This window comes from Phyllobates terribilis, unplaced genomic scaffold (assembly GCF_046119375.1).
Source record: "Phyllobates terribilis strain yellow unplaced genomic scaffold, ASM4611937v1 Scaffold_11__3_contigs__length_659146591, whole genome shotgun sequence".
Classification (NCBI taxonomy): domain Eukaryota; kingdom Metazoa; phylum Chordata; class Amphibia; order Anura; family Dendrobatidae; genus Phyllobates; species Phyllobates terribilis.
This window is the reverse complement of record NW_027362771.1, coordinates 588,975,014-589,002,524: the sequence shown is the minus strand read 5'-3', so window position 1 is coordinate 589,002,524 and position 27,511 is coordinate 588,975,014. Positions and strand designations below refer to the sequence as shown.

General features: G+C 43.1%; 1 protein-coding gene across 2 annotated transcripts in view; it reads right to left on the bottom strand.

Moving 5' to 3' along the window:
• LOC141167054 (venom factor-like) overlaps positions 1–16,479 on the bottom strand; it is a 231,368-nt gene extending 214,889 nt beyond the window's left edge. The window contains exons 1-3 of one of the 2 annotated variants that reach the window (XM_073654381.1): positions 16,329–16,479; positions 4,070–4,256; positions 781–943 (exon numbers count right to left, since the gene is read on the bottom strand). In XM_073654381.1, the coding sequence (XP_073510482.1) occupies positions 781–943; positions 4,070–4,256; positions 16,329–16,384 (406 nt within the window). In that variant the 5' untranslated portion in view covers positions 16,385–16,479. The remainder of the gene's footprint in view (positions 1–780; positions 944–4,069; positions 4,257–16,328) is intronic. The other variant, XM_073654382.1, reaches the window with a different exon arrangement.
• Between the last annotated feature and the right edge of the window lie 11,032 nt (positions 16,480–27,511).

Here is a 27,511-nt window from a genome sequence, read left to right as displayed (position 1 = left end):
AATTGTAAGTACACAGTGCTGTATAATATGATGACTCCAATATATTAAGAAGATAAAAACACTGATGGGAGGAGGAGGAGGGCTTCTTTAACTTTATAGATAGGGTTAAACATAGCGATTGCCGCACATCCTTGATACAGCTGAGACTTGGTGCTTCATGAAAATTCCAAGAGTTATTAAATGCAATTTTATAAATTGAGTGTGACTCGATTGTTTAGCTGCAATGGCAAAGAAAAATAATGGCCAATATTTAATTAGCATTGAAGGGAACCTGACAGTTGATCCATGCTTCCCAATCTACGGGCAGCACGTATCGTACAGGGACTTCACAATTCCAACCATATAACACTGCAACATTTCATGGAAAAACATAGGGGACTGAGCCATGCTGGAGGCAAGATGGACATGTTTGTCCATGGCGGCTTCTCCTCACCCGTGGCCATTGAGTGACTGGTCTGTCCCTATTCACGCACGCAACGAACGGGGAGATGCCACCAAGGACTCTCCTTTCCGTCTAGCCTCCAGCACTGCTTAGTTTTCTCTGCAACGCTTTTCAGAGTAAAACATGTATGGCTGCAGCCACTGTCTGATACATGCTGACCATGGATCGGGCAGCGTGAATCAGCTCTCGGGTTCCCTTTAAAAGTATATGTAATTTGTAATATTTCATGTTACATCCAATGTGACTTTAGGTGAGGCTTCTAAGGGCACAAGGTGACACCTAAATGGAACCCGATTGAAAAGTTTGGCGCGTATAGAAATACAGGTTGTGTTTATTACCTTTAGATCCCGGTGTATAAATGGTTTTGTCAGTCTGAATGAAGATGTATCCACTATGGAATGAGATGACAACCACTTTTTCCAAGGTACACTGTGGTGAACTCACTTTTACACTTACATAATATCTTTTCTTTGGCTCATTGAGGAGATCTCGAGATTTAATCTTAATTAAAAAAGGAACAAAATAATATTATTAATGGATTATATGAGAAATGGTTAAAATATGTCGTCAGAAAAACACAATAGCACATGCTCTAGTCTGAAGGGTATTTTTGACATTGTGCAACCAATCCATCTTTTATTACGGCATTTCCCCTGCCCTTTGCCAGACTTATGAAAATTGGCATCTTTTTAGGCGGGGAGGATGGATTCATGGAGTGTGCAGGGGAGAAGTAAGGTGAGTCAATCAATGATCTTCTTTCTCCTCTATGAGATCAATCAGTACTCCTAGTTAGGAAGACCAGTGCAATGAGGAATCTGTTTCTTTAGGGTTCGCACAGACAACCATAACAATCGGACTAGTGCTATCTGTACTTTTGACGGATAGCGCTAGTCTCCATGTTATTCTATGGTACCGTGCACATGTCCGTCTTTTTCCTCAGACGCTGTCTGTCTCAGGAGGAAATCACAGCATGTCCAAGTTTGATCCAACACACAGAACGCACTCGGTGATGCAAGTCATTGAGGGCATGGAAAACATGTCGAATGACATCTGAGTGCAGACCAATTTCCACGGACTGACAGAATGAAGACTTTTTTTTTCTCCATCTTCTCCTTATCTGAGAAAATCAAAGCAAACCATGCTCACATTCGGATCAAACTCTGATCCGAGTGTGATTCTCTTGGATGAGAAAATATATGCAGGTGTGACCCTAGCCATAGAAAAAGGAGAGAAACTGGAAGCATCTAAGGACTAAAACAACACAGATGATCCCTTTGTGATGTTGATATGTATACATTTAATTTGGTGTGTTTACGTAAATGCACTTGTGTGCACTCTTGTAAGCATGTATATGTAAGAGCATAACTTGGCGCTTGTAAATAAACTTTCCTCCAAATACATAATAATATTACATAACACTTTCCTCCAAACACACAATATAATATTAAATATTAATATGTATTTGGAGGAAAGTGTTCTCACAGGGCTTATATACAACTACCAAGTATATAATAAATATATATATACAGTACAGACCAAAAGTTTGGACACACCTTCTCATTTAAAGATTTTTCTGTATTTTCATGACTATGAAAATTGTACATTCACACTGAAGGCATCAAAACTATGAATTAACACATGTGGAATTATACACTTAACAAAAAAGTGTGAAACAACTGAAAATATGTCTTATATTCTAGGTTCTTCACAGTAGCCACCTTTTGCTTTGATGACTGCTTTGCACACTCTTGGCATTCTCTTGATGAGCTTCAAGAGGTAGTCACCGGAAATGGTTTTCACTTCACAGGTGTGCCCTGTCAGGTTTAATAAGTGGGATTTCTTGCCTTATAAATGGGGTTGGGACCATCAGTTGTGTTGTGCAGAAGTCTGGTGGATACACAGCTGATAGTCCTACTGAATAGACTGTTAGAATTTGTATTATGGCAAGAAAAAAGCAGCTAAGTAAAGAAAAACGAGTGGCCATCATTACTTTAAGAAATGAAGGTCAGTCAGTCTGAAAAATTGTGAAAACTTTGAAAGTGTCCCCAAGTGCAGTTGCAAAAACCATCAAGTGCTACAAAGAAACTGGCTCACATGAGGACCGCCCCAAGAAAGGAAGACCAAGAGTCACCTCTGCTTCTGAGGATGAGTTTATCCGAGTCACCAGCCTCAGAAATCGCAGGTTAACAGCAGCTCAGATTAGAGACCAGGTCAATGCCACACAGAGTTCTAGCAGCAGACACATCTCTTCAACAACTGTTAAGAGGAGACTTTGTGTAGCAGGCCTTCATGGTAAAATAGCTGCTAGGAAATCACTACTAAGGACAGGCAACAAGCAGAAGAGACTTGTTTGGGCTAAAGAACAGAAGAAATGGACATAAGATCAGTGGAAATCTGTACTTTGGTCTGATGAGTCCAAATTTGAGATCTTTGGTTCCAACCACCGTGTCTTTGTGCGACAAGGAAGACGTAAACGGATGGACTCTACATGCCTGGTTCCCATGGAGGAGGAGGTGTGATGGTGTGGGGGTGCTTTGCTGGTGACACTGTTGGGGATTTATTCAAAATTGAAGGAATACTGAACCAGCATGGCTACCACAGCATCTTGCAGAGGCATGCTGTTCCATCCGGTTTGCGTTTAGTTGGACCATCATTTATTTTTCAACAGAACAATGACCCAAAACTCACCTCCAGGCTGTGTAAGGGCTATTTGACCAAGAAAGAGAGTGATGGGGTGCTACACCAGATGACCTGGCCTCCACAGTCACCAGACCTGAACCCAATCGAGATGGTTTGAACCGCAGAGTGATGGCAAAAGGGCCAACAAGTGCTAAGTATCTCTGGGAACTCCTTCAAGATTGTTGGAAGACCATTTCCGGTAACCACCTCTTGAAGCTCATCAAGAGAATGCCAAGAGTGTGCAAAGCAGTCATCAAAGCAAAAGGTGGCTACTTTGAAGAACCTAGAATATAAGACATATTTTCAGTTGTTTCACACTTTTTTGTTAAGTATATAATTCCACATGTGTTAATTCATAGTTTTGATGCCTTCAGTGTGAATGTACAATTTTCATAGTCATGAAAATACAGAAAAATCTTTAAATGAGAAGGTGTGTCCAAACTTTTGGTCTGTACTGTATATATAGTAGGAAAGCCAAGTAGGATATGGTTGAAACCTAGCACTGGAGGTCCTGATTATGTGCACCTGGCTAGCTATGACTAGAGCCAGGCCCTGTATTCATTTGGTGTTTGGTCAGCTAGGGAAGCTGAGCAGTCTGTATGTTGGAGCTGGTGAGTGACCTGCAAACGTCAGCTGTTTGGGAGGTGAACACTTCTATATGGTAGTAGAGCTGGAGAGAAGCCAGTGTTGATTTACCAACTATTAGAAGATCAACAATTTCCTGAATCCTATTTTCTATGGTAGATGCATCTGGGAAATGGATATGTGGAGAAGTGACTGAACATGTGAGCAGCTCACCCTTTTAAGCAGCCAGGTTCGCTTACAGAATTGGTTTAAGCAGACCACCATTTCTCCAGTGCATAGCCGTCCAAGAGGTGACTATATAGATTAATTATTTTTTTTGAGAGCCCCAACCAAGAAAAATCTCATTACATATTGTGAACTTACATTTATTTTCATTGTTCCCAAGTAATCATTATTACTATTGACAGAGATCCTGCCCTCAGCAAGAATTTGTTTCTTCACTGGAAATTCCTGGACTGAGATTTCGGCATCAAATCCAGAGTTGTGACCATCCAGTACGATGGTTTCGTCAGTATCAGCACGTAGGATTCCTGGAGTAATCAAGGTACATCTGTTCAGAGGGAAAAAAACTGTAGATATAAGGAGCTGCATGGTTGGAGGTTACTGTAGAGCTACTTTAGATTTCCCTTAGTGATATCATCCCCGTGCAATCTGATTACCGCGGACTGGAGAAATTACTTTCCCCATTTCCTCCGCACCTGTGATTCTCTCAAGCAAGGGAATGAGAGCACAATGCACTGACGCTCAGCTCAAACTCTGACAGAGTTTGAACTGAGTGTCATTTGCATAATCGATCTGATTCTCTCGCATTAAGAATCATTGGCCATGCAACACCAGCCTCACAGTGTTTTCTTTGACTCTACTGCCATTTCATGTCCTAATGGAATGTGCCACTTTCCACAAATACATGAATAGAGTTTTGCTGGTCTAAGCATCTACATTGAGGTTGGCTGACACAAGGTACAGTTTTAATACTAGATAGGGCCATCCCGATTGGGAACACATTGTTGCGGTGGGATGTAAAATGATGAGAGAACGCGCTCGCCACTGCTCGGTACTCGCCCGAACATCACGGTGCTCAACAAGCTCGGTGGTCAGTGGGTTTTTTGCGGGTTCTCAGGCAGAAACTCGAGTCCGTGCTCTGCATGTTTGGCGCTCTTTAGAGAGTCAATGAACATGCAGGGATTACTTGCCATGCACTGTAATGCTGTAGCCATGTTGGTTGTGGACATTACAGTGATTGGCTGGCCGCACAGCGTCATCAGGTCTATATAAGACCTGGCGCCGCCATGCTCGACACAGTCTACCCAGGAATCAGGCAGTGTAGGAAGAAGTGCTGCTGAGTCAGGGAGAGATTTGCTTGTTTATAGTTAAAATAGGTATTCCACAACATATATACAGTACAGACCAAAAGTTTAGACACATCTTCTCATTTAAAGATTTTTCTGTATTTTCATGACTATGAAAATTGTACATTCACACAGAAGGCATCAAAACTATGAATTAACACATGTGGAATTATATACTTAACAAAAAAGTGTGAAACACTCTCCATAATCTTTGAAAATTCTTGGAGAACAGGAGAAGTCCCAGAAGACTGGAGAAGAGCAAATGTTGTTCCTATCTTCAAAAAGGGGAAGAAGGTGGACCCAGGGAACTATAGGCCGGTGAGTCTGATTTCTATACCAGGAAAGATCTTTGAACAAATTATTAAACAACATGTATGTAAGTACATGGATAAGAATGAAGTGATTAACCAGAGTCAGCATGGGTTTGTAACTAACAAGTCATGTCAGACTAACTTAATTTCCTTCTATGACAGAATCACTGACTGGGTGGATCAGGGAAATGCTATAGATATAGTATATCTTGACTTCAGCAAAGCATTTGACAAAGTATCTCACACCATCCTTATTGAAAAAATGACCAAGTATGCAATGGACCAGGCAACTGTTAGGTGGATTCATAACTGGCTTAGTGATCGGACTCAAAGGGTGGTTGTAAATGGCTTCACATCCAGCTGGATGAATGTCTCAAGTGGGGTACCACAGGGCTCCGTCCTGGGACCTGTATTGTTCAACATCTTTATCAATGATTTAGATGAAGGAATTGAGGGTAAACTGATTAAATTTGCTGATGACACAAAGCTAGGAGGGATAGCTAATACTAGAGAAGAGAGAGAGAGGATTCAAAAAGACCTAAATAAACTGGAGCAGTGGGCAGCAACCAACAGAATGGTTTTTAACAGGGAAAAATGCAAAGTACTACATCTGGGCAATAAAAATGAAAAAAACATATACAGAATGGGAGGAATAGAGCTAAGCAACAGTACATGTGAAAAAGACTTAGGTATACTAATAGATCATAGACTGAACATGAGTCAACAGTGTGATGCAGCAGCAAAAAAGGCAAATACACTTCTGGGATGTATTAACAGAAGCATACAGTCTAGATCACGTGAAGTCATTATCGGTCTTTACTCCTCTTTGGTCAGACCTCATCTGGAATACTGTGTACAGTTTTGGGCACCACATTTTAAAAAAGACATAGACAAACTGGAGCAAGTTCAGAGAAGAGCGACCAGAATGGTGACTGGTCTGCAAACCATGTCCTATGAGGAACGGTTGCAGGATTTGGGAATGTTTAGCTTGCAAAAAAGAAGACTGAGAGGAGACTTAATAGCTGTCTACAAATATGTCAAGGGCTGTCACATTGTAGAAGGATCATCTTTATTCTCATTTGCACAAGGAAAGACTAGAAGCAATGGGATGAAACTAAATGGGAGGAGACACAGATTAGATATTAGAAAAAACTTTTTGACAGTTAGGGTGATTAATGAGTGGAACAGGCTGCCACGAGAGGTGGTGAGTTCCCCTTCAATGGACGTCTTCAAACAGAGGCTGGACAGACATCTGTCTGAGATGATCTAGTGAATCCTGTTTTGAGCAGGGGGTTGGACCAGATTACCCAGGAGGTCCCTTCCAACTCTACCATTCTATGATTCTATGATTCTATGATATGTATTATATTCTAGGTTCTTCAAAGTAGCCACCTTAGCTTTGATGACTGCTTTGCACACTGAGAAATTTCACCCCAGGCTTCCTAGAGACTGTAATGTCCTTGTCTTGTTGCTCAGTTGTGCAGCGGGGCCTCCCTCTTCTCTTTCTACTCTGGTTAGAGCCTGTTTGTGCTCTCCTCTGAAGGGATTAGTACACACTGTTGTAGGAAATCTTCAGTTTCTTGCCAATTTCTCTCATGGAATAGCCTTCATTTCTAAGAACAAGAATAGACTGTGGAGTTTCACATGAAAGTTCTCTTTTTCTTACCATTTTGAGAGTTTCATAGAACAATCAAATGTAATGCTCCAGATTCTCAACTAGCTCAAAGGAAGGTCAATTTTATAGCTTCTCAAATCAGCCAAACCGTTTTCAGCTGGGCTAACATACTTGTGCAAGGGATTTCTAGGGTTTTCTAAACATCCATTAACCTTCTTACGCAGTTAGCAAACACAATGTACCATTATAACACTGGAGTGGTGGTTGTTGGAAATGGGCCTCTATACACCTATGTAGATATTACAATAAAAAACAAGACGTTTGCAGCTAGAATAGTCATTTACCACATTAACAATGTATAGAATGTATTTCTTATTCATTTAATGATAGCTTCATTGAAAAAAATGTGCTTTTCTTTAAAAAATAATGACATTTCTAAATGACCCCAAACTTTTGAATGGTAGTGTATATATTCTATACATCTGAACAAACAGTCCTTCTGAGGACTAATCCAACTGCATATTTTCAGTGGTGAAGGCGATAGCAGGAGTAAGACAGGCAGGCAGGGTATGTGACAGACTGCAGTGCATGAATAAGCACAAGAGGGTCCATTGCACCTTCAACTTCTGACGGATCATGCTGTGACAAATATTTGTAGACATATTCCCAGATATCAGGGGCCAGGGATGATTTATTGTTTATCTTAATCCTGATTATTTGCTTAAAAAGCAATACAGAGTATACCATTTTAGTGCTCCATTTGCTTGTTAGCACTACAGAATACAGCAAGATCTTTTCCATATTACAGCGATAAAAATCCAGATATTTGAACTGAATGTGGAAAATATTGGCCTCCATTTCCAATTTGTGGCAGTGTGTCGGTCAAGCTATTCACATGAGGCCTCCGGGAAGAATAGTATTAGTAAGCTACAGGCCTGCTATTTAAAACCGTAGTTTTCTGTCAGACGTATAACATATAACTGCGTTCCAAAATCAGCCATTTCAAGTGAACGTGGAAAATATTGTCCTCCATTTAAAATGGGCAAAGTGACTGGCAAGGGACGGGGAAATTGACGTGATGGTACTGGTGCATGCAGAGGCCAAAGCTGAGGCCGTGGCCGTGGGCAAACTGAAATTGTGCCACAATAAACACCCACATCTTATCGCTCGACCTTCTTGTCCCAACTACTAGGGGACCGCAGAACACCACTATTGAACACAGAGCAATGTCAAAGGTTGCTGGTTGGATAGCAGATAATGCTTCCAGTCACTTTGCCACCACCAGAACCACCACCACCCTGTCTTCCACACGGTCAAGTCTCAGTAGCCGTGAGTCTGGATGGCATATTCCTCACCCTGATCCTCCTTCCTCCCACCACGCCAAGTGCCCAGAGACAACTGATCCCACACTTTGACACTGAGAAGAGCTGTTCACTTTTCCATTTGTAGATTGGCCTCTTGCCCGGCCAGCTTCAAGGGAGTCAAGAGGAAACATGTGTAGCGATGCCCAAATATTTGAGCAGCCATGGTCACACGAAGGCAACGGTGGGAAAGTGCAATTATTGTCGCAAGAGGTGGATGATGATGATGAGATACAATTGCCAGAAAGTCAGGAGGAGGACGAGGGTGTAGAAGTGGAAGATGAGGTGGTGGATGATATAGTAACTGACCCAACCTTTTAGGCTCGTGGAGACGGAACCGTATGGCGGCGGCCGTCCCTTGGCACTCGGTCCTGAGGTGCCACTATTTCTCCCTGTGTGCTGTCCCCGCACTACACGAGCACGTGTCCCACAACATTAGCTGTGCCTTCAACAATGCAGTTACTGGGAAAGTCCACCTAACCACGTGGACAACTGATGTGGGCAAGGATGGTACATCTCACCGAAGGCACACTGGGTTAATATAATGGATGCTGGGACCCAGTTGGACCTTGGGACGGAACACGTCCTCCCGATGCCGAGGATTGCGGGCCCTGGGTCAATCACGGTTTCCCCCACATACTACAGCTCCTGCACCCCCTCCTCCTCCTCCTCTTCAGCCTCCATCTCCAAAATGACCACATTAGTCACATGCTGGAAGCACTGCAGCACTGCCTCGGCCAAGCGGCAACAGGCTGCGCTGAAGCTAATATACTTAGGTGACAAACTGCACAACACCGAAGAGTTGTGGACAGTTCTGAAAGCGCAGTCAGATCTGTGGCTGACACCACTTACCCTACAGCCAGGCATGGTCGTGTCACAATGGCCGGAACCTGGTGGCGGCTCTGAGACGAAGCGAGCTTACACACATATCATGCCTGGCCCATGTGCATAAACTCGTGGTTCAGCAGTTTCTCAAAACCTACCCGGATCTTCCAGATCTGCTTGTGAAAGTATGCCGCGTGTGTGCCCATTTTAGAAAGTCACCTACAGCTTCCACCGCCCTTGCCGTGCTTCAGCAGCATTTGCAGCTTCCAGCTCACCATTTGTTGTGCGATGTCCCCACACGTTGGAACTCTACATTGCAGATGTTGAGAAGGTTTTGTAAGCAGCACAGGGCAGTTGTTGAGTACTTGTATCAACAAGGCCATCGGTATTCAGGTCAGACTCCACACATGAAACTTCAGGAGTGGACATGGATGTCAGACATCTGTACCATTCTCCAAAACTTTGAGGACTCCACCAAGATGGTGATCGGCTATGACGCCATAATTAGCATCATCATCTCGCTTCTCTGTCTTCAGAAATGCTCTCTGCTCACAATTAAAGAGGATGCATTGCAGGCGAAGCACGATGAGATGGAACAAGGAACAATACAGGGTGATTACACACAGCCCAGCCTCATCTCATCCCAAAGTGGATTGGGTGACAATGAGGAAGAGGAAGAGGAGAAGGAAGAACAGGAGCTAGTTTCCTGCGCTGTTGATGGTACTTCTTGCACAACTCTCATATTGTCTGTTCAGCGTGGATGGCCTGAGGACAGGGAGGAGGAGGAGGATGAGGAGGACAGCATGATCAGCCATTGTCTTGGTGAGGACACGGAAGTCTTGCCTGTTAGCAGTCTGGCACACATGGCTGAGTTTATGTTACGCTGACTTTCCCGAGACCCTCGCATTGTCTAAATTTTGGGTGACAGTAATTACTGGTTTGTAACACTTCTAGACCCACGCTACAAGGAAAACTTTCTTTCTCTTATTCCAGCACCGGACGGGCCTAATAAAATTGGGCAGTATCAGAATGCCCTTGTTGCAGAATTATTAAAAAAATTCTCATCTGAAAACAGAGGTCACAGTTCATTGGACAACCAAGGAGTACAGGTGAGAGAGACACAAATTCACCCCAGCAGAGGCAGGGGAACACTGTCAATGTTCTGGGACAGTTTTCTCAGGCCCTCCCTTCGTACAGGCCCTGAGGCGTGGGGTACTCTCACAAGGAGGTGTGGCAGAATCACTGGTATGGTATATGAGGGGAGGTATGTGTCATGCAGGTTGCTAGCCTGTGTGAACTAGAACCAATAAACTTTCTGCCAGCATGCTATATGTGGGGGGGGTTAACTCTTTTAAAGGGCGTGGTTTTATGGGAATGACATAGAGATGGGGGGATGTCATTCCCCATACCCCCACCTCAGGGTGTGGCTGAGAAACATTTAAATATTCAGTCCTGTTTTTTTTCCTGTGTTTGAAGTGGAAAAGACTCCAGACTGGAAGGCCACAGCTCAGAGAAGAGCTGAAAGCTGGGACTACAACCTGTGTGGCTAATCCCACACTGCTATGGACTGTGCTATCGTTTATCTTTTGTTTTGTTGCTTTGCTAGTAAGGCTGTGTTTATTTTTGCTGGAACTGCAGGGCTTTATGCCACTAAATAAAGCCTGCAGCGAAAACACGCTTCCTGAGTCTACTTACAGAAGTGGTCGAGTGAGGCGTCTCACCACAGAGGGAAAAGTTTCAGAAGATGCTGAGGGAGTACCTTGCCTACCGTACCAATGTTCTGCATGATTCCTCTGTGCCTTGTAATTATTGGGTATCCAAGCTGGACACGTGGCATGAACTGGCTCTCTACACCTTGGAGGTCCTGGGCTGCCCTGCCGCTAGTATTTTGTCAGAGCGGGTCTTTAGTGCCGCTGGTCAAATTATAACCGATAGGCGCATCCGCCTGTCAATTGAAAATGCTTTTAAAAATGAACAAGGGTTGGATTGGGCCAGACTTCTCAACACCACCAAATGATAGCAGCGTAACATAAACTCAAATACAGTGTCTTTTTTGGGGAGGTCTAACTCTATTCCCATGTACCTCTGTCTTCACACCATAACATGGGTATACCCTTCCTGATTTTGTCTATTTGCTCTTGTCCTCCTCCTTCTCCTCATCCTCATCCTCCACCACCATATCACCACCATATCAACCATATCACCATATCTACGTCTCTTGCAGGGGGCATTGGAGTTCCTCCAAATCTTTGGCAGCAATTGCATGCACTGCATAGGCAAACAGTATGGGAGACCTACTTCCTAATAATGGGAAATTGTTTTCAGGAAGCCCTCAGACCACTTTGTCACTTTCAAGTGGCATTGGAGTGCCTCCAAATTTTTGGCAGCCATTGCAGTCACTGCATACGCAAGAACAGTATGGGAGACCCACTCCTTTCTAATGGGACCATGTCGTTACTGTGGCCCACCTCTATGTGTCTTTAAATTGTTATTGGGGCTCTTCATAAATTTTGGCAGCCGCTGGACTCACTGCATACCCTATAATTGTATAGCAGACTGTCTCCTTTCTAATGGGAACATGTCGTTACTGATGCCCACTTCAATGTGTCTTTAAATTGTTATTATGTTTTTTCCTAAATTTTGGCAGCCATTGGACTCACTGCATACCCTTTAAATATATAGCAGACATACTCCTTTCAAATGGGAACATGGCTTTACTGTTGCCTACTTCTTTGTGTCTTTAAATTGTTGTTGGGGTTTTTCCTAAATTTTGGCAGCCACTGGACTCACTGCATACCCTATAACTGTATAGCAGACCTGCCCATTTCTAATGGGAACATGTCGTTACTGTGGCCCAGCTCTATGTGTCTTTAAATTGTTATTGGGGTTTTTCATAAATTTTGGCAGCCGTTGGACTCACTTCATACCCTATAACTGTACAGCAGACCTGCTCCTTTCTAATGCGAACATGTCGTTACTGTGGCCCTGCTCTATGTGTCTTTAAATTGTTATTGTGGTTTTTCCTAAATTTTGGCAGCTGTTGGACTCACTGCATACCCTATAACTGTAGAGCAGACCATCTCCTTTCTAATGGGAACATGTCATTACTGAGGCCCACTTCAATGTGTCTTTAAATTGTTATTGTGGTTTTTCCTAAATTTTGGCAGCTGTTGGACTCACTGCATACCCTATAACTGTATAGCAGACCCTCTCCTTTCTAATGGGAACATGTCGTTACTGTGGCCCAGCTCTATGCGTCTTTAAATTTTTATTGTGATTTTTCCCAAATTTTGTCAGCCCTTGCTGTCACTGCATGGGCATTACCACTATAGGAGGCCCACTCCTTTATAATGGGAACATTTTTTTTACTGAGACCCTCCTCTGTCTCTTCGAAGGGGTATTGGGGTGCGTCCAAATTTTTGGCAACCCTTGCAGTCACAGCATACGCAATAACAGTATAGGAGACACACTCTTTAATAATTGGAACAACAAAGCATAGCGGACTGTTGGCTCTTTTAGAATAGTAAGGGCTGCCTGATGGCCCTATAAAAATAATGTTTGAGACTTTCAGAGTCCCTCCTTCATAAATGAAACAGGATGCGTCTTATGATGTCTCACACACCACATGGCCAGATAAGGTTGTAAAATGTTAAAATGACATTTACCGGTGAATGTATTTTTCACCGTTGAAAGCAATGCAAAAGTGCAAAAACGCATCAAAAACGCTACATGTGAACATAGCCCAAGGTGTGAAGGTGTGGAGGAGCATTATTGTCTTTGGTTATTTATTTTGCCTTATATGCAAGTCATTACCCTGGAAAGGATGTTCCTTAACATTTTTCCCAGGAAAATTCATTTTGGTTTCTTTTCTGTATGTTTTATTGTGAGTCCGTAAAAGTGGCGTAATACCTCTGACAATGTTCTTGTCAGTAGTGACCTGGGAGTCAGAGATGCTTCCAGGGGTCCTCCCCTTGCTGTTCCCATGTCATTTGAGCACTGCTCCCATCGATTTGGGCAATTTTTAGGCCCTCTGCAGACTTCTGGGGAAGGGGCCGCTGGAAAAATGCTTGAGTTTCCCATTGACTTACATTGGGCTCGCTGCTCGGGTCAAGAACCCGAGTATTCCAATTACCTCGACCCGAGCAACGAGTACCCGAGCATTTTAGTGCTCGCTCATCACTAGTCTTGTACGCTTTTTTAATCAAAATATTGTTAACTAAGTTCCCTATGTTATTTATATGTACTATTACTATTGACTTACTAAGGGGAATTTGCTCATTTTGTTTTGTTTTTTTGTCTGTTTTCTTCTTGGGTTTTGTCTGTGAAACCACCAGTGTTCTTACTGCACATTTGCTAACTTATGCTCTGGCTGGTTTATTTGGTTTTGCTGCCCCCCTTTTTTGAGCTAGGTATTTCATATATATAGCTTCCCATGGGCAGGTGTCTGCACTATCATGCTCCAGTCCTGCTCTGCCCTTATCTACATTGAGGTCAGCTGACCTAAGGTAAGGTTTTAATACTGGAAGATAGGTCAATCTCGATTGGGTACACCTTGTCACTGTGGGATTTCTTTTACACTTTTTTGATTAAAATAGTGTTACCTATGTACCCTATGTTATTAACAATGCACTATTTATTTACTTACTAAAGCGGATATACTCATTTTGGTTTTTTTCTTAGCTTTGTCTGTAAAATGGCCACAGTGTGAACATGCTTTTATACATTGCACGTATACCAACTTATGCTCTGGCTCATTTCTTTGGTTTTGGTCAGTGTAGGAAGCTTATCAAAGGGAGAAGACTTCTTCTGTGAGCCTACTGGTGTCATACAATTTGTTTTGCAAAGTACCAATGAGTTTCCAGTATACAAATAACCTCTTCATAGAGGAAGAGGACTTCAATTCTATCACCACCTATTGGATGTAGCAATCTTAAAATTAAATATGAACACTTTAACAAGCTTTGCCAGATTTTAGGATAAGAATCTTAATCAGAAACTACATTTGCAGACATGTGTTTCAGGGTATTTCCCCTCCTCAGTGCAAAGCAGGAGATGTGCTTTGGCAAGGTAAGAGGCCTTTGACTCATGGTCTAAGAGACAGCATTTCTCCTTGTGGAGAGTGGCAGACACACAATACTATGCTGGGAATTTGAATATGAAAATAGCATTCAGATGCCTGATGGAGATCTACAAGTCTGCTAAATAGAGTGGGGAAAATAAGTATTTGATATACTGCCGATTTTTATAGTTTTCTCACCTACAAAGAATGGAGAGGTCTGAAATTTTTATCATAGGTACACTTCAACTGTGGGAGACAGAATCTAAAAAAAAAACCAGAAAATGTAATTGTATGATTTTTAATTTTTTAATTAATTAAGATTTTATTGCATGAAAAAAGTATTTGATTACCTACCAATCAGAAAGAATTCTGGCTCTCACAGACCTGGTAGTTTTTTTTTAAGAAGCCCTCCTACTCTGCACTCATTACCTGTATTAATTGCACCTGTTTGAACTCGTTACCTGTATAAAAGACACCTGTCCACACACTCAATCAATCACACTCTAAACTCTCCACCATGGCCAAGACCAAAGAGCTGTCTAAGGACACAAGGGACAAATTTGTAGACCAGCACAAGGCTGGGATGGACTACAGGACAATAGCCAAACAGCTTGTTGAGAAGGCAAAACTGTTGGTGCAATTATTAGAAAAAGGAAGAAGCGCTAGATGACTGTCACTCTTCCTCGGTCTGGGGCTCCATGCAAGATGTAATCTCGTAGGGGAAGGATGATTCTGAGAAAAGTAAGGAATCAGCCAAGAACTATACAGAAGAACCTGGTCAATGACCTGAAGAATGCTGGGCCAGCAGTCTCAAATATTAACCATTAGTAACACAAACGCCGCCATGAATTAAAATCCTGCAGGGCACGCAAGGTCCCCCTGTTCATGCCAGCACATGTCCAGGCCCGTTTGAAGTTTGCCAATAACCATCTAGATGATCCAGAGGAGGTATGTGAGAAGGTCACATGGTCAGATGAGACCAAAATAGAACTTTTTGGTATCAACTCCACTCGCCATGTTTGGAGGAAGAAGAAGGATGAGTACAACCCCAGGAACACCGTCCCAACCGTGAAGCATGGTGGGGGAAACATGAAATTTTGGGGGTGCTTTTCTGCAAAGGGGACAGGAAGACTACACCACATTGAAGGGAGGATGGATGGAGTCATGTACTGCGAGATTTTGGCCAACAACCTCCTTCCCTCAATAAGAGCATTGAAGATGAGTCATGGCTGGTTCTGCCATCATGACAATGACCCGAAACATACAGCCAGGGCAACTAAGGAGTGGCTCCATATGAAGCATTTCAAGGTCTGGAGTGGCCTAGCCAGTCTCCAGACCTGAACCCAATAGCAAATCTTTGGAGGGAGCTGAATCTCAATGTTGCCCAGCCACAGCCCCAAAACCTGAAAGATCTGAAGATCTGTGTGAAGGAGTCGGCCAAAATCCCTGCTGCAGTGTGTGCAAACCTGGTCAAGAACTACTGGAAACATCTGACCTCTGTAATTGCAAACAAAAGTTTCTGGACCAAATATTAAGTTCTGTTTTTCTATTGTATCAAATACTTATTTCATGAAATAAAATGCAAATTAATTATGTAAAACTCATACAATGTGATTTTCTGGATATTTTTAGATTTTGTCTCTCACAGTTGAAGCGTACTTATGATAAAAAATACAGACCTCTCCATTCTTTTTAGATGGGAAAACATGCTAAATCGGCAGAGTATCAAATAATGGTGCATAAGAAAAATCTACAGTAAGATCCATAAAGTTTAATAGAAAAATCTCCATGAGCAAAAAAAAACTTTTTCCGCATTCATAATGACCCACGGAAGAATGATAAGCACTTATACATTGAGAATTGCAATTATAACAGCAAATTGGGAATAAAAAAATAACCAATACAGTAACGTTAAAAAGTTATGGCTCTCGAAATATGATGATGAACACACAAAAAAAAAAAAAATCCATGGTCATAATTTAAGATCCTAATTTATTTTTTCTTTCCTATTTTATAAGGTTCTATAAAATCTTTTTGTCATTCCCTTTCTTGGATTTTGACATTGATAACATTCATCATAAGTGATAACTAAAAATACTTACGTGTAGATACTAGAGACAAACGACAGCAGTAGAAGACACACAACCCTCCACTCCATGATGCCACCTGAGACTACGCAGCCAATGTGGGAATTTATAACGTTAGTTGATTTCAGGCAGGAAACACTGTCCAAAAAATCCTCCTTATCAGTAAACTGAAATAATGCGCTGGATTTCAGTTGGCAGCTTTGTCAAATTCAAAGGTCAATTTTTTTCGGAGGTATTTCTGTGGAAATCGGGTTGGAAGTATTATTTTTATGCAAAGTTTGCACAAAAATGATATTCAAAACATGGTTATCAAAATCCAAAGATACAAAAATGACATATTTTCTACAGCTTTTTTTTCTCTCTTTTTTATTTTAATTGTGTAAATTACTAAAATGTAGAAAAAAACAAAAAAAACCTAAACATTATGTATCATCATATTCATACTAATTTGTACACAACTGTCCGGTCCTTGCCGCATCTTCAGATTGCTGCAATTGCTGATAGGCCCGGGAGGCTTTCTGCGTATGCGCCCGAAAAGGTATGGGTGGATGCCGTGATGTCATGTCATCAATTGCTCAAAACAATTGAGTTAAATATTTTATAAAATTGTCTGAACTCTCCTGATTCTACAACTTTTTTCCATTTTGACCTGTTTTGCTCCTTTGCAGAGATATTCACATTTGTTGCTTTTGGACCACAGTATGTGAAATTTCTTCTTGCAGTACAATTGCTCTTTTCTATAGAGTCTTCTCTGGCGGGGGGAATGCTTTCCCTCACAGACACAGCAAATTGCAGCTCGGCAGCCTATTTATCAGTCTTGCATTCTCAGACGCTGCTGATCTGTGACTGTGTGGTATCTCTGTACCCGGTCTCTGCTGAGTGAAACAGTTGTCATGCGGCAGTAGATCTGGTACAGTGTGCCAGAATAACTTTGGGCCTTGTGAGTTAGGAGATGTAATACATTGTATGTGCGTACACTGAGGATTCATAAATGCTCATTGTATCTTACTGTCATCTACTGATCAAAGGATGCATATGAAAAGTTAAGTGATTAATTTCTTTACAACAAGATGCCATAGAAATGGCTGGGAGGAGGTTCCCAGCTCAGTGCACATACTTCCAGTTAACTTCTACAAACCAGTCTAGTTCTGTCCAAGAAAGAAAGAGGAAGGAAGCTCCTCTGCTTCTTGAATCCATTCCAGTCCACGCTGAGGGAACATCATTCTCCACATAATCACCTCCGCAAAGGAGTGACGCCTCAAACAGTCAGGAAACATAAGGCTGAACAAGTGCTCTCCTGCATAGTGGTTTTCCTATACGATTCCAGACGGAAACCAGATCCATGTGTCTGCCACGCCACAAACTTTGTCTGACCATCCCCTGAAATAGGGATCGGTAGGGCCAAAACTGTGAGTACCTTCACACTACTAGTGTGTCACCATGGGGAGCCAACCCGTGAAGATCTCTCTATCAATGTAGCAATACCTGGACTCTGCATATTTCCTCCAATAGCAAGTGAAAAGAACTGTGCTCCCTGAGAGGCACTAAACTTGCTTGTTTCATAAGGAGAAGACTCCTTCTTTCATATGCACAATATGTAGTGTAATTTATACTGTGAACTACCCCCACTTTTCCTTTAAGTGTGAGAGATTGTACCCTGCTTTCTTCTTCAGTAAAGTGTTACGTTTACAAGGTCACACCTGTGTCTGGCTGATTGTAATTGCACAGGAATCAGAGGCACTCCAACACCTACGCCCAGACACCACCTCTACAGAGTGCCCTTGGGGATCTTATTTATATTGGATTGCCTGCATGCAATAAAATTACCTTCTTACAACATTTACCTGAGTGCCAAGTTTTCTCCAAGAACTACACATCCCAGCTGATCCCTCTGCAACATCTGGTGCCACACCTGTGGCTCACTGGGAAGGAAGGATGAAATCGCACACCCACAGAGAAGACTCTCAAGAAATGCCCAGTTGGACTACAAGCAATGATTTCCCATACTGTGCTCCAAAAACATCAAATATGAATATCTCTGCAATGGAGCGACAGAGCACACAACAGAAAAAATGGGCCGAATCAGGGAAGCCCATAGATTTTTATGAGGTATTTAACTAATTTCTTTGATCAAGTGACAGGCACACTTTACGATGCTAAATTTAGAACATAGGTTAACTGAAGATTTGAAACATTGTCCAAAAAATCCTTACTATCTGTAAATCGAATAAATGTGTTTGGCTTCAGTTGGCAGCGTGATCTAGTACAAGGGTTACACTTTTATCTAAGTTATTTCTTTGGAAATCAAGTTGGCAGATTTCTGAATCTCGTATTTTGCATATAAAGTGCCATTGTAGAAAGTGGGCTGTTGAAACCTTTTGATAAGCAGTTAGTGCATGCTATTAAAGGTGGCAGTGCAAATCCCTATGGGTATATACCCACGGTCACGACCCGCTGCGGGTTTGACGCTGCGTGTTTATGCAGCGTCAAACCCACAGCGTCCAGACGTTACAGCATAGTGGATGGGATTTCTAGATCCTGACTCTAGCAGGGACTACCTCGCTTCTGAGGCTCCATAGTCCAGGCACGTCCGTTACTGCCTATCAACTGGAAGAGGCCAGGATCCACAAATTGACCTTTAGAGTATAGATTCAACTTTGGTGTGCCTGTTGCTTTTAATCCTCCTGGTTTCTCCCACACACACCCATCTCTCTTCTATCCAGTGCTCACAGCATGTCTGTCCTTACTCACTGTTACTTCTTAATTAACCAAGATGGCCGAATCTTACTCCCAGAGATCCCTCAGTCTCTAGCTTGTCACTGAGGGTGGCCCCCAAACTAGTTAACCCTGTGTCCCACTGACATCAGGGTAATGTAGTATCAAGCAGTTGACTAAAACATGCATAGAATTACTAAAACAGTACAGTTCTACAGGGGAGTGGAGTAGACATTCTCCACACACCCCTCACATTATCTCTAGGTCACAGGAGCTGAGCTTCTTACTGCACAAGCTCACATGCTCCTGCCTTGTTAACATTCCAGGACAAGTTTCTGTCCATGTACCAAGACATCAGCCATTTTGACTTACTAAAGTAATTACTTTCCTTGACAAAATGAGTGTGATTTGCTAATCCAGTTCAAACTTCTAACACTGACCTACAAAGCCATCCATGACCTGTCTCCTCCATATATCTCAAAAATAATCTCCCGATATCTTCCCTAATGTAATCTCTGGTCCTCCCAAGACCGCCTCCTCTCGACACTTATTCGTTCCTTACCCAATCGGCTCCAAGATTTCTCCTGAATATCCTCCATCCTCTGGAATTCTGTGACCCAACACTTCTGATTATCCACCACATTCGGATCCTTCAGATAGAACTGGAAAACCCATCTCTTCAAGAAAGCTTACAGCCTGCAATGACCCTGCTGCCTCCTCACCACTAGAGATGAGCGAACCTTCCAAGGTTCGATTTGGTTCCGTTCGCCAAACTTTTCAATGTTCGCTGAACAGTTCTTTGAACATATCCGAATCCCATTCCATTCAATGGTAAGCAAAACCAAATGCATACACAACACCTTCAAACGGCCCAAAAGGGGGAGATAAGAGGGGAGTAGAGAAGAAGATTTTGTGAGGATCGGAGGTTGCGTGCATTTAAATACCGGGAGACAGGTTGTGGATGGCGTTGTATGCTAAAGTTAGGGTTTTGAACGGGAGTCTCTGGGCAACGGGGAGCCAGTGCAGGGATTAACAGAAGTGAGAGGCTGGAGAATAGTGTGATGATAGGTGGATTAGTCGGCCAGCAGAGTTTAGGATAGATTGGAGGGGTGCGAGAGTGATAGAAGGGAGGCCACAGAGCAGGAGTTTGCAGTAGTCGTGGCGGGAGATGATGAGGACGGGCACTAGTGTTTTTGCAGATTCATGGTTGAGGAATGTGTGGATCCTCAAGATATTTTGGAGGTGGAGTCAGCAGCAAGTGGAAAGGGCTTGGATCTGATGTTTGAAGGACAGATCAGATTCAAGCTTGCAGGACTGGGGAAAGTGGGCAGCCTTTAACTTTGATGGATAGGTCAGTTGGGTGGGCTGAATGAGATGTGGAAAGATGAAGAATTCAGTTTTATCCAAGTTAAGTTTTAGAAATCTAGCAGAGAAGAAAGATGAAATAGCGGACAGACATTGTGGGATTCTGGTTAGTAAGGAGGTGTTATCAGTTCCAGAGAAGTAGATCTGTGTGTCATCAGCATAAAAGTGATACTGATGATACTCAGATACCTGAGGCGCACCAGGACTCTACTGTGCTGTCAAGGGAGGAAGAGGAAAAGGGTGACTCTCAGGGAGAGGAGTGGGAAAACAGAAAAATTGACGATGAGGTTGTAGATCTCACTTGGTGTGAATCACGAGGCACACAGTTGAGTAGCTCAGCTGAGGAGGTGGAGGAGGAGGATGATAAGAAGGTTATGTTGCTGCTTCCAGAACAGACATGGAGTGATGCAACAATGACAAGCACTGCATCAACAGTCACAACTCTAGATGTAGCCAGCAGCGGTCGCTGGTCTGCAATTGGCAGGGGCAGCCTAGTCTGTGTCTTTTTGGAGACCGCAAAGGATGACACAACTCTTGTTATCTGTCAACTTTGTTAAAAACAACTGAGTAGAGGTAAAAATTGTAATAATTTGATTACTACATTCATCAACTGGCACATGTACGATCAACATTCGTTAGACTGGGAATCTCACTGCGCTAAAATGCAGACTAGCGGGCCTCACCAACCACCAGCCGCCCCATCAACCGCAACTGTTGCTTCTTCCTCCTCTGTCACCATGGCAAGTGTTCTCACACAGGTCTCCGGCCACAAAACCTCCACTTGTTTACCCGCTACAGTCGGGGTGAGTGAGAGCCCTTCAGCAGTTCCCCCTACTCCACCCTCTCTCAGCACAGCAGCCAGCCCTTGATCCCGCAGTTGAGGTCACATAGAAGATTGTTTCCTCCTGAACTTGAACTTCACCATCTCCAATCTGTTGGCCACGGAAATGCTGCCTTTCCGCCTGGTGCATACAAAAGCTGATGGCCATCGCAGTCCCCCAGTTCCAGTTACCCAGTCTCCATTACTTCTTTAAGAAAGATGTGCCTGCACTACTCCAGCATGTTGAAGGCAACATCAGCCGTTGAAAAAATCTATGTCTGCCAGGGTGCATTTCACCACTGACACCAGGACAAGCAAGCATGGTCAGGTGCATTACATCTTGCTGACTGGCCACTGGGTGACTCTGATGGTTGTGGTGGCAGGCCGGGAATGGGCTGCTCCACAAGTCTTGGAATCCCCAAGGCTTGCAGGGCGCTTGGGGATGGAGAACTAAACCACTACCCACCAGAAGATAGAGAACTAAACTACTAGGCAACAGGGGTTGGAGAACTAAGCTACTAAACACCTAGGATTGGAGAACGAAAAAAATACACATCAGAACATGGAGAACTAAACTAAAAGACAACCGGGGCTGGATAACTAAACTACTAAACAGCTAAGGTTGGAGAACTAAACCACTACACACCATGGGATGGAGAATTAAACCACTGGACACCAAGGTGTCACCATACACCAAGTCTTGGAATCCCCAAGGCTTACGGGACAAACCTCTGTATTTAAAACTTCCCCCAGTGCTTCCTCCTCCTCCACCTCCTCTAGGGCCTCTACCTGTGCTCTCAACCTCTGTCTTAAAGGGGTTGTACACTACTTTATATCCCCCCCATGTATCTCCCCGGGGCCCCTAAGACTTCTTGTAAATACGTTCTGTTGCTGACAATGCCTGTGAGCGGCGCTATCACTGGCTTCTCACAGGCATCACATGACCCCGGCTGCAGCCGGCTCATAGATCCGCTGATGTCACAACAAGTGCTGGCAGCAGCCGGGGGTCACGATCTTCCTGGTTCCATGGTGGATGCCAGGCTGTGGGCGGGGTTACCCCGCACGTCACACCCGTCATCCACAGTGCACTTTTCCTCTCCCCATTCATTGGGAAAGCGCGCAGTGGATGCTGGGTGTGACGCGGGGGTAACCCCGCCCACAACCCAGCAGCCACCACGGGGAGCCCAGCACTGAGTCACGCCTCACTTGTCGTGATGTCAGCGCGGGGTCACGTGATGCCTGTGAGCGGCCACCAATAGCGCTGCTCATAGGCATTATCAGCAAAAGAAGGTATTTACAATAAGTGTTAAAGGCCTCGGTGGGATACATTGGGGGGGAGGGAATAAAGTAGTGGACAACTTCTTTAATGAGACACAAGTTCCAACAGTGCAGAGAGAATCCCCCACCTTCATACTGCACAGCCAGGGCTCACCGCAATCAGGCAGTGTTTAAATTAATATGCCTTGAAGATCACAGTCATACAGATCAAGAGTTGTGGACAGCTATCCATGCTGAGTTTAAGCAATGGCTGTCTCCACTGAAACCGGAGCAAGGGAAGGTCGTGTGAGATAATGGTGCAAAACTGGTGATGGCCCTAAGCTGGGGCAACCTCACACACGTGCCTTGCATGGCTCACATCCTCAACCTGGTGGTACAGCAATTTTTCCACCACTGTCCAGGCCTGGATGCGCTGCTGCAGAAACCACAATTGCCGTGTACACACTTCCACCATATGCAACCTGCTGGGCATCAATTTGCTATAGAGATTTTTCGGCCTACCGGTTAACCAGTTGATATGCAATGTTACGCCATGATGTAATTGAACTTTGCACTTGTTGCAGTGACGGGCCCTGACGCAGTATGTCATTTTTCATAGCCTGGGCCAAGGCAGTACCGAAGTGGTGCAAATCACACTTGCGGAATTGACACAGATGAAGGACCTCTGTACCCTTTTGCGCATATTCAAAATGGCTACTAAGTTGGTTAGCTCTGACGATGCCGTCATCAGCATCACTATTCCGGTCATCTACATGTTGGAGCACACTTTGAATAGTCTGTGGGAGGAGGTGGTGGTCCCAGGGGAAGAGGAAGAAGCAGAGGAGGATGCGGGAGGGATAACAGTATCTCTAAATTCCAGACTGTCACCACACAGGCGGTTGCCAAGGGAGTGTGGATTACAGTTATCAAGGGAGACTTATGATACCAGAGAAACTGTTAGTAAAGGTGCAGGAGCCGAGGAACAAATGGAGGAGGACGAGGAGGAATAGATGATGGGTGCACAACAGTTAGGAAAGGATAATGATCTTCTTTTGTGCGCTGTTGGCAGGAGGGGATGGAGGAAGCAAGCTTGAGTATTATCCCGCCACCAACACACTATGGACTTGGACCTCATGAAAGAGACCGTCCAATGAGTGCTTTCTTGCTGCACTATCTGCAACATGATTGTTGCCCATATTGTTAGGATTAGAAATAGTGCTGACTACTGATTTGCCACTCTGTTCGATCCACGGTACAAGAGTAAATTTTGCTAGATGCGCACCCACCATGAAAGGGACACGCCCATGCTGGAGTATCAAAAGGACAAAATCTGCAAGATGTTTGTATGTTCTCCCTATGTTTGCGAGTGTTTCCTCCGGGTACTCATTTTTATTCCCACACTCCAAAGACATACTCATAGAAAATTTAGGTTGTGAGCCCCAATGGGGACAGTGCCACTAATGTCTGTAAAGCGCTGTGGAATTATTGGTGTTATATAAGTGAGTAAAATAAATAAATAGAAATTGATGCCACTGTAGTGGTATCTGCCCATAATTATTGGAAACGTTTGGTCTCCAAGTTGGCTCTCCTTCATGTATGTTGCCTGAATTTGGTAGAGCTCTCAGAGCACCAGGCCTACACCTGTCACTCATCCAGCAGTTACTGATAAAAGCTTCAGCTAGAAATGCTGCTCCAAATCCTGTCCAATGCTGAAATGTGGCATGGTTTCTGAAGAAATTTGATTTTTTTATTGTGGACAAGCCATGGATACAGCAGAATCTCAGCTCAACAGAATTACAAGCTTAGATGTGGCGTGCTTTATGTAGCACAGTAGTAACAGAAAAAAATAGTTTTTTTTACTGTGAATGAGCCCTTTATACAGCAGAATCTCAGCGCAAAAAATTACAAGCTGAGATGTGGCGTGCTTTATGTAGCACGGTAGTAAAAGAAGAAATTACATTTTTTACTGTGGACGAGCCCTGGATACAGCAAAATATCATCTCAAAAGAATTACAAGCTTAGATGTGGCTTGCTTTTTTTATAGTGGATGTGCCCTGGATACAGCAAAATATCAGCTCAAAGAATTACAAGCTTAGATGTGGCTTGCTTTTTTTTACAGTGGATGAGCCCTGTATACAGCAGAATCTCAGCGCAAAAAAAATTCCAAGCAAGATGTGGCTTGCTTTATGTGTCACGATAGGAACAGAAAAAAATAAAGTTTCAAAGGTGTACTCCTGCATGGAGCACAATATCAGCACAACAGAGTTCTATGCTGAAATGTGGCCTGGTGTCTCTGTCTGGACCACACTAATAGCAAAAACGATTGATCTGCTGGAAGGTCGATTTCAGTCACACAGGATCCTATCTATCTAAACTATCTGACTTACAAGCAACCACCTAGCTAACTATCTCAATCTCTCAGTATCCAGGAGCAGCAGCAGGAGCAGCCTCTCTGCGCTGTTACACTTACAAAATGGCACTAAAACAACATGTCCGCTCGTTATATTGAGAGGGACATGTGACTTCAGCAGCCAATGGCAAAAGCCCTTGTGTCTGGACATTGTAGATGGTTCCTGCATCCTGATTGGCTTGCAGGAATCACCACACATTAAATTAAGAAAAAATAATAATAATAAGATTAACAGTTCACTGCTACTCTGACCTCTCTCCATCCCCTCCCCATATCAAACACATCCCCCCCCCCCGCTCATCATACAGAACCACTATCCTAGCCAAAGTTCTAAAAAATACAGTAGTGCAAACGCGATCATTTGCCGTACTTTTGCCAAATTTGGATGATTTTCAGTAAAAATGCTCAGGTGCACGATCGCAAATCCAAATGTGCAATGTTAGTGCTGAATTTGCAAAAAAAACAATGTTTTCTGAACATGTTCGCTCGTCGCTACTCACCACAACCGGAGCTGCCGCCTCACCAACACCAGAAATGCTGCAACCAGCCAACCTACTGTCTCCTTCCCCACTATCCTGTAGAATGTAAGCCCTCAAGGGCAGGGTCCTCTTCCCTCTGTACCTGTCTGTCATTGTTAGTTTGTTTACTGTAAGTGATATCTGTATTTTGTATGTAACCCCCTTATGTACAACACCATGGAATCAATGGCACTATATAAATAATAATAATAATAATAATTAAAGCACCACTCCAGCATTTTTTTTTATTTCAGCCCTGGAGTGGTGCTACTAATCTAAGTTCTCTGACCCTTGTATTGTACTCACCAGACACTTTTTTTATCTTTTATGGTAGTCCCGTGCCGCCTTCTTATGATTGCAACTTCTGAGAGACCAGAAGTTAGGTAACGGTCACAAGCTCTCAATGTAAGTCTATGAAAGCCTTATTCTGGCCCCGTTCTCTCTCTCATAGACTTAGGGCTTATTCGCATCACCGTATTTTCCGTCCAAGTGTGATCCGACAAAACATTGGTTAGCACTTGGACCAATATTATGCTATGTGCCCATGCGCCAGTTTGATTTTTTTCCTCAGACCAAATTGGAAAAAAATCGCAGCAAGCCCGAGTTTGATCCAATATTTGGATCGCACTCGGCCATGCAAGCCAATGGAAAACATCGGATTGAACTTGGATGACTTCTAAGTGCATTCCGATTTTTGCGCAATGACACAATGGAGAAGATGGAGATTTTTTTTTTTCCATCTTCTCATTCGAGAGAATTGGATCACTCTGTTCAAACTCTTATCAGAGAGTGATGAAAGTGTGATTAGCCTAATCGGCCCAATTCCCTCAGACGAGAGAATCTACGGTTGTGTGACCCCAGTATCACATTGAGTTGTGACTTACGGATTGCTCCAACAAACACTGGAACGTTCCAGCAGGTCACAAACTGCTGAAAACTGACCGGATAAAAGATGAATATGGTGCCTGGTAAGTAAGACCAGGGGCAGAGAACTTAGATTAATGCACCACTCCAGTGCTGAAATAAAAAAAATCTTAAGTCATATGGCAAGGCTCATTAATCTGTCGATATTGACTTTTCGGATTGCTACTTCCAATAGGTGACACTAGTCCTCTTCCTCTCTGAAGAGACAATTTGCAGAAATAAAAAAAGATGCTGTAGTTGTGCTTTAAAGTTCTTTATGTGTGTAGTTATAGTGTCATTTCTTTTAGTTGTTTATTTTCCTCTGTTTCCTGAGATCCCCTTTAACGTCTAATGTTTTCCACGGAATATTAGAATTGTCTTTCAGTTTAAATATTGCCTCATCTGCTTATACAAATATTAGTTCAGACTATGGACTGATGTTGATCTAATATACATATTGCAGCAAACTAATACGGGAATGTCTGTTTTTAACCTTGATTCCAAATTAGAGGCGCAACACTGAGCAGTGATGAGAAACTGGAGAAAAACAAAAATCTACCTTTTGCTTTTAAAAAAAGAAAAATATAAATAATTACATATACTGTATAATATAAATATATCAATGTATTTTGTGGAACATGGACATACAGAAAAAAATCTTAGATTTTGCATTGACGACGCTACCCCTTTGTAAAGAGGTGGGGATAGGGTTAAATTGTCAAAAATTAAAGAATTGCAATGGATATTAAAATTTAATACCTCAAAATCAATGGTTTAAATATGGAATTTAAATTGCATACAATTCTTTAGGAACGTTACTTGCCCTGAACTCTTTGAGGAATTTTACTTCTCTCTTTAGTACAGTGTTTTAAGATGTGTTAAAGGGGTTGTCCAATCCAAATCGATAAGTCTGCAGTCACTGTGTGTGACTGTGTCACTGTGTGTGACTGCAGATTTATGAATCCCCTCACCGCACGCACTGAGCCGAAACCGGAAGGTATGTATGAGTTATACATACTCCCGAACAGTGTGTGCACTTGTATGGAGTGAGGCCTTGTCCTCTAGTCGTCCACGCCCACTGGTTGGCTGCATAACTAGTCAGGACACTGCCTCGCCCCATACAAGTGCAGACTTATTGATTTGGACTGGACAACCCCTTTAATATTTACTAGTGATGAGCGAGCATACTCGCAAGTGCTCGATAATTGCT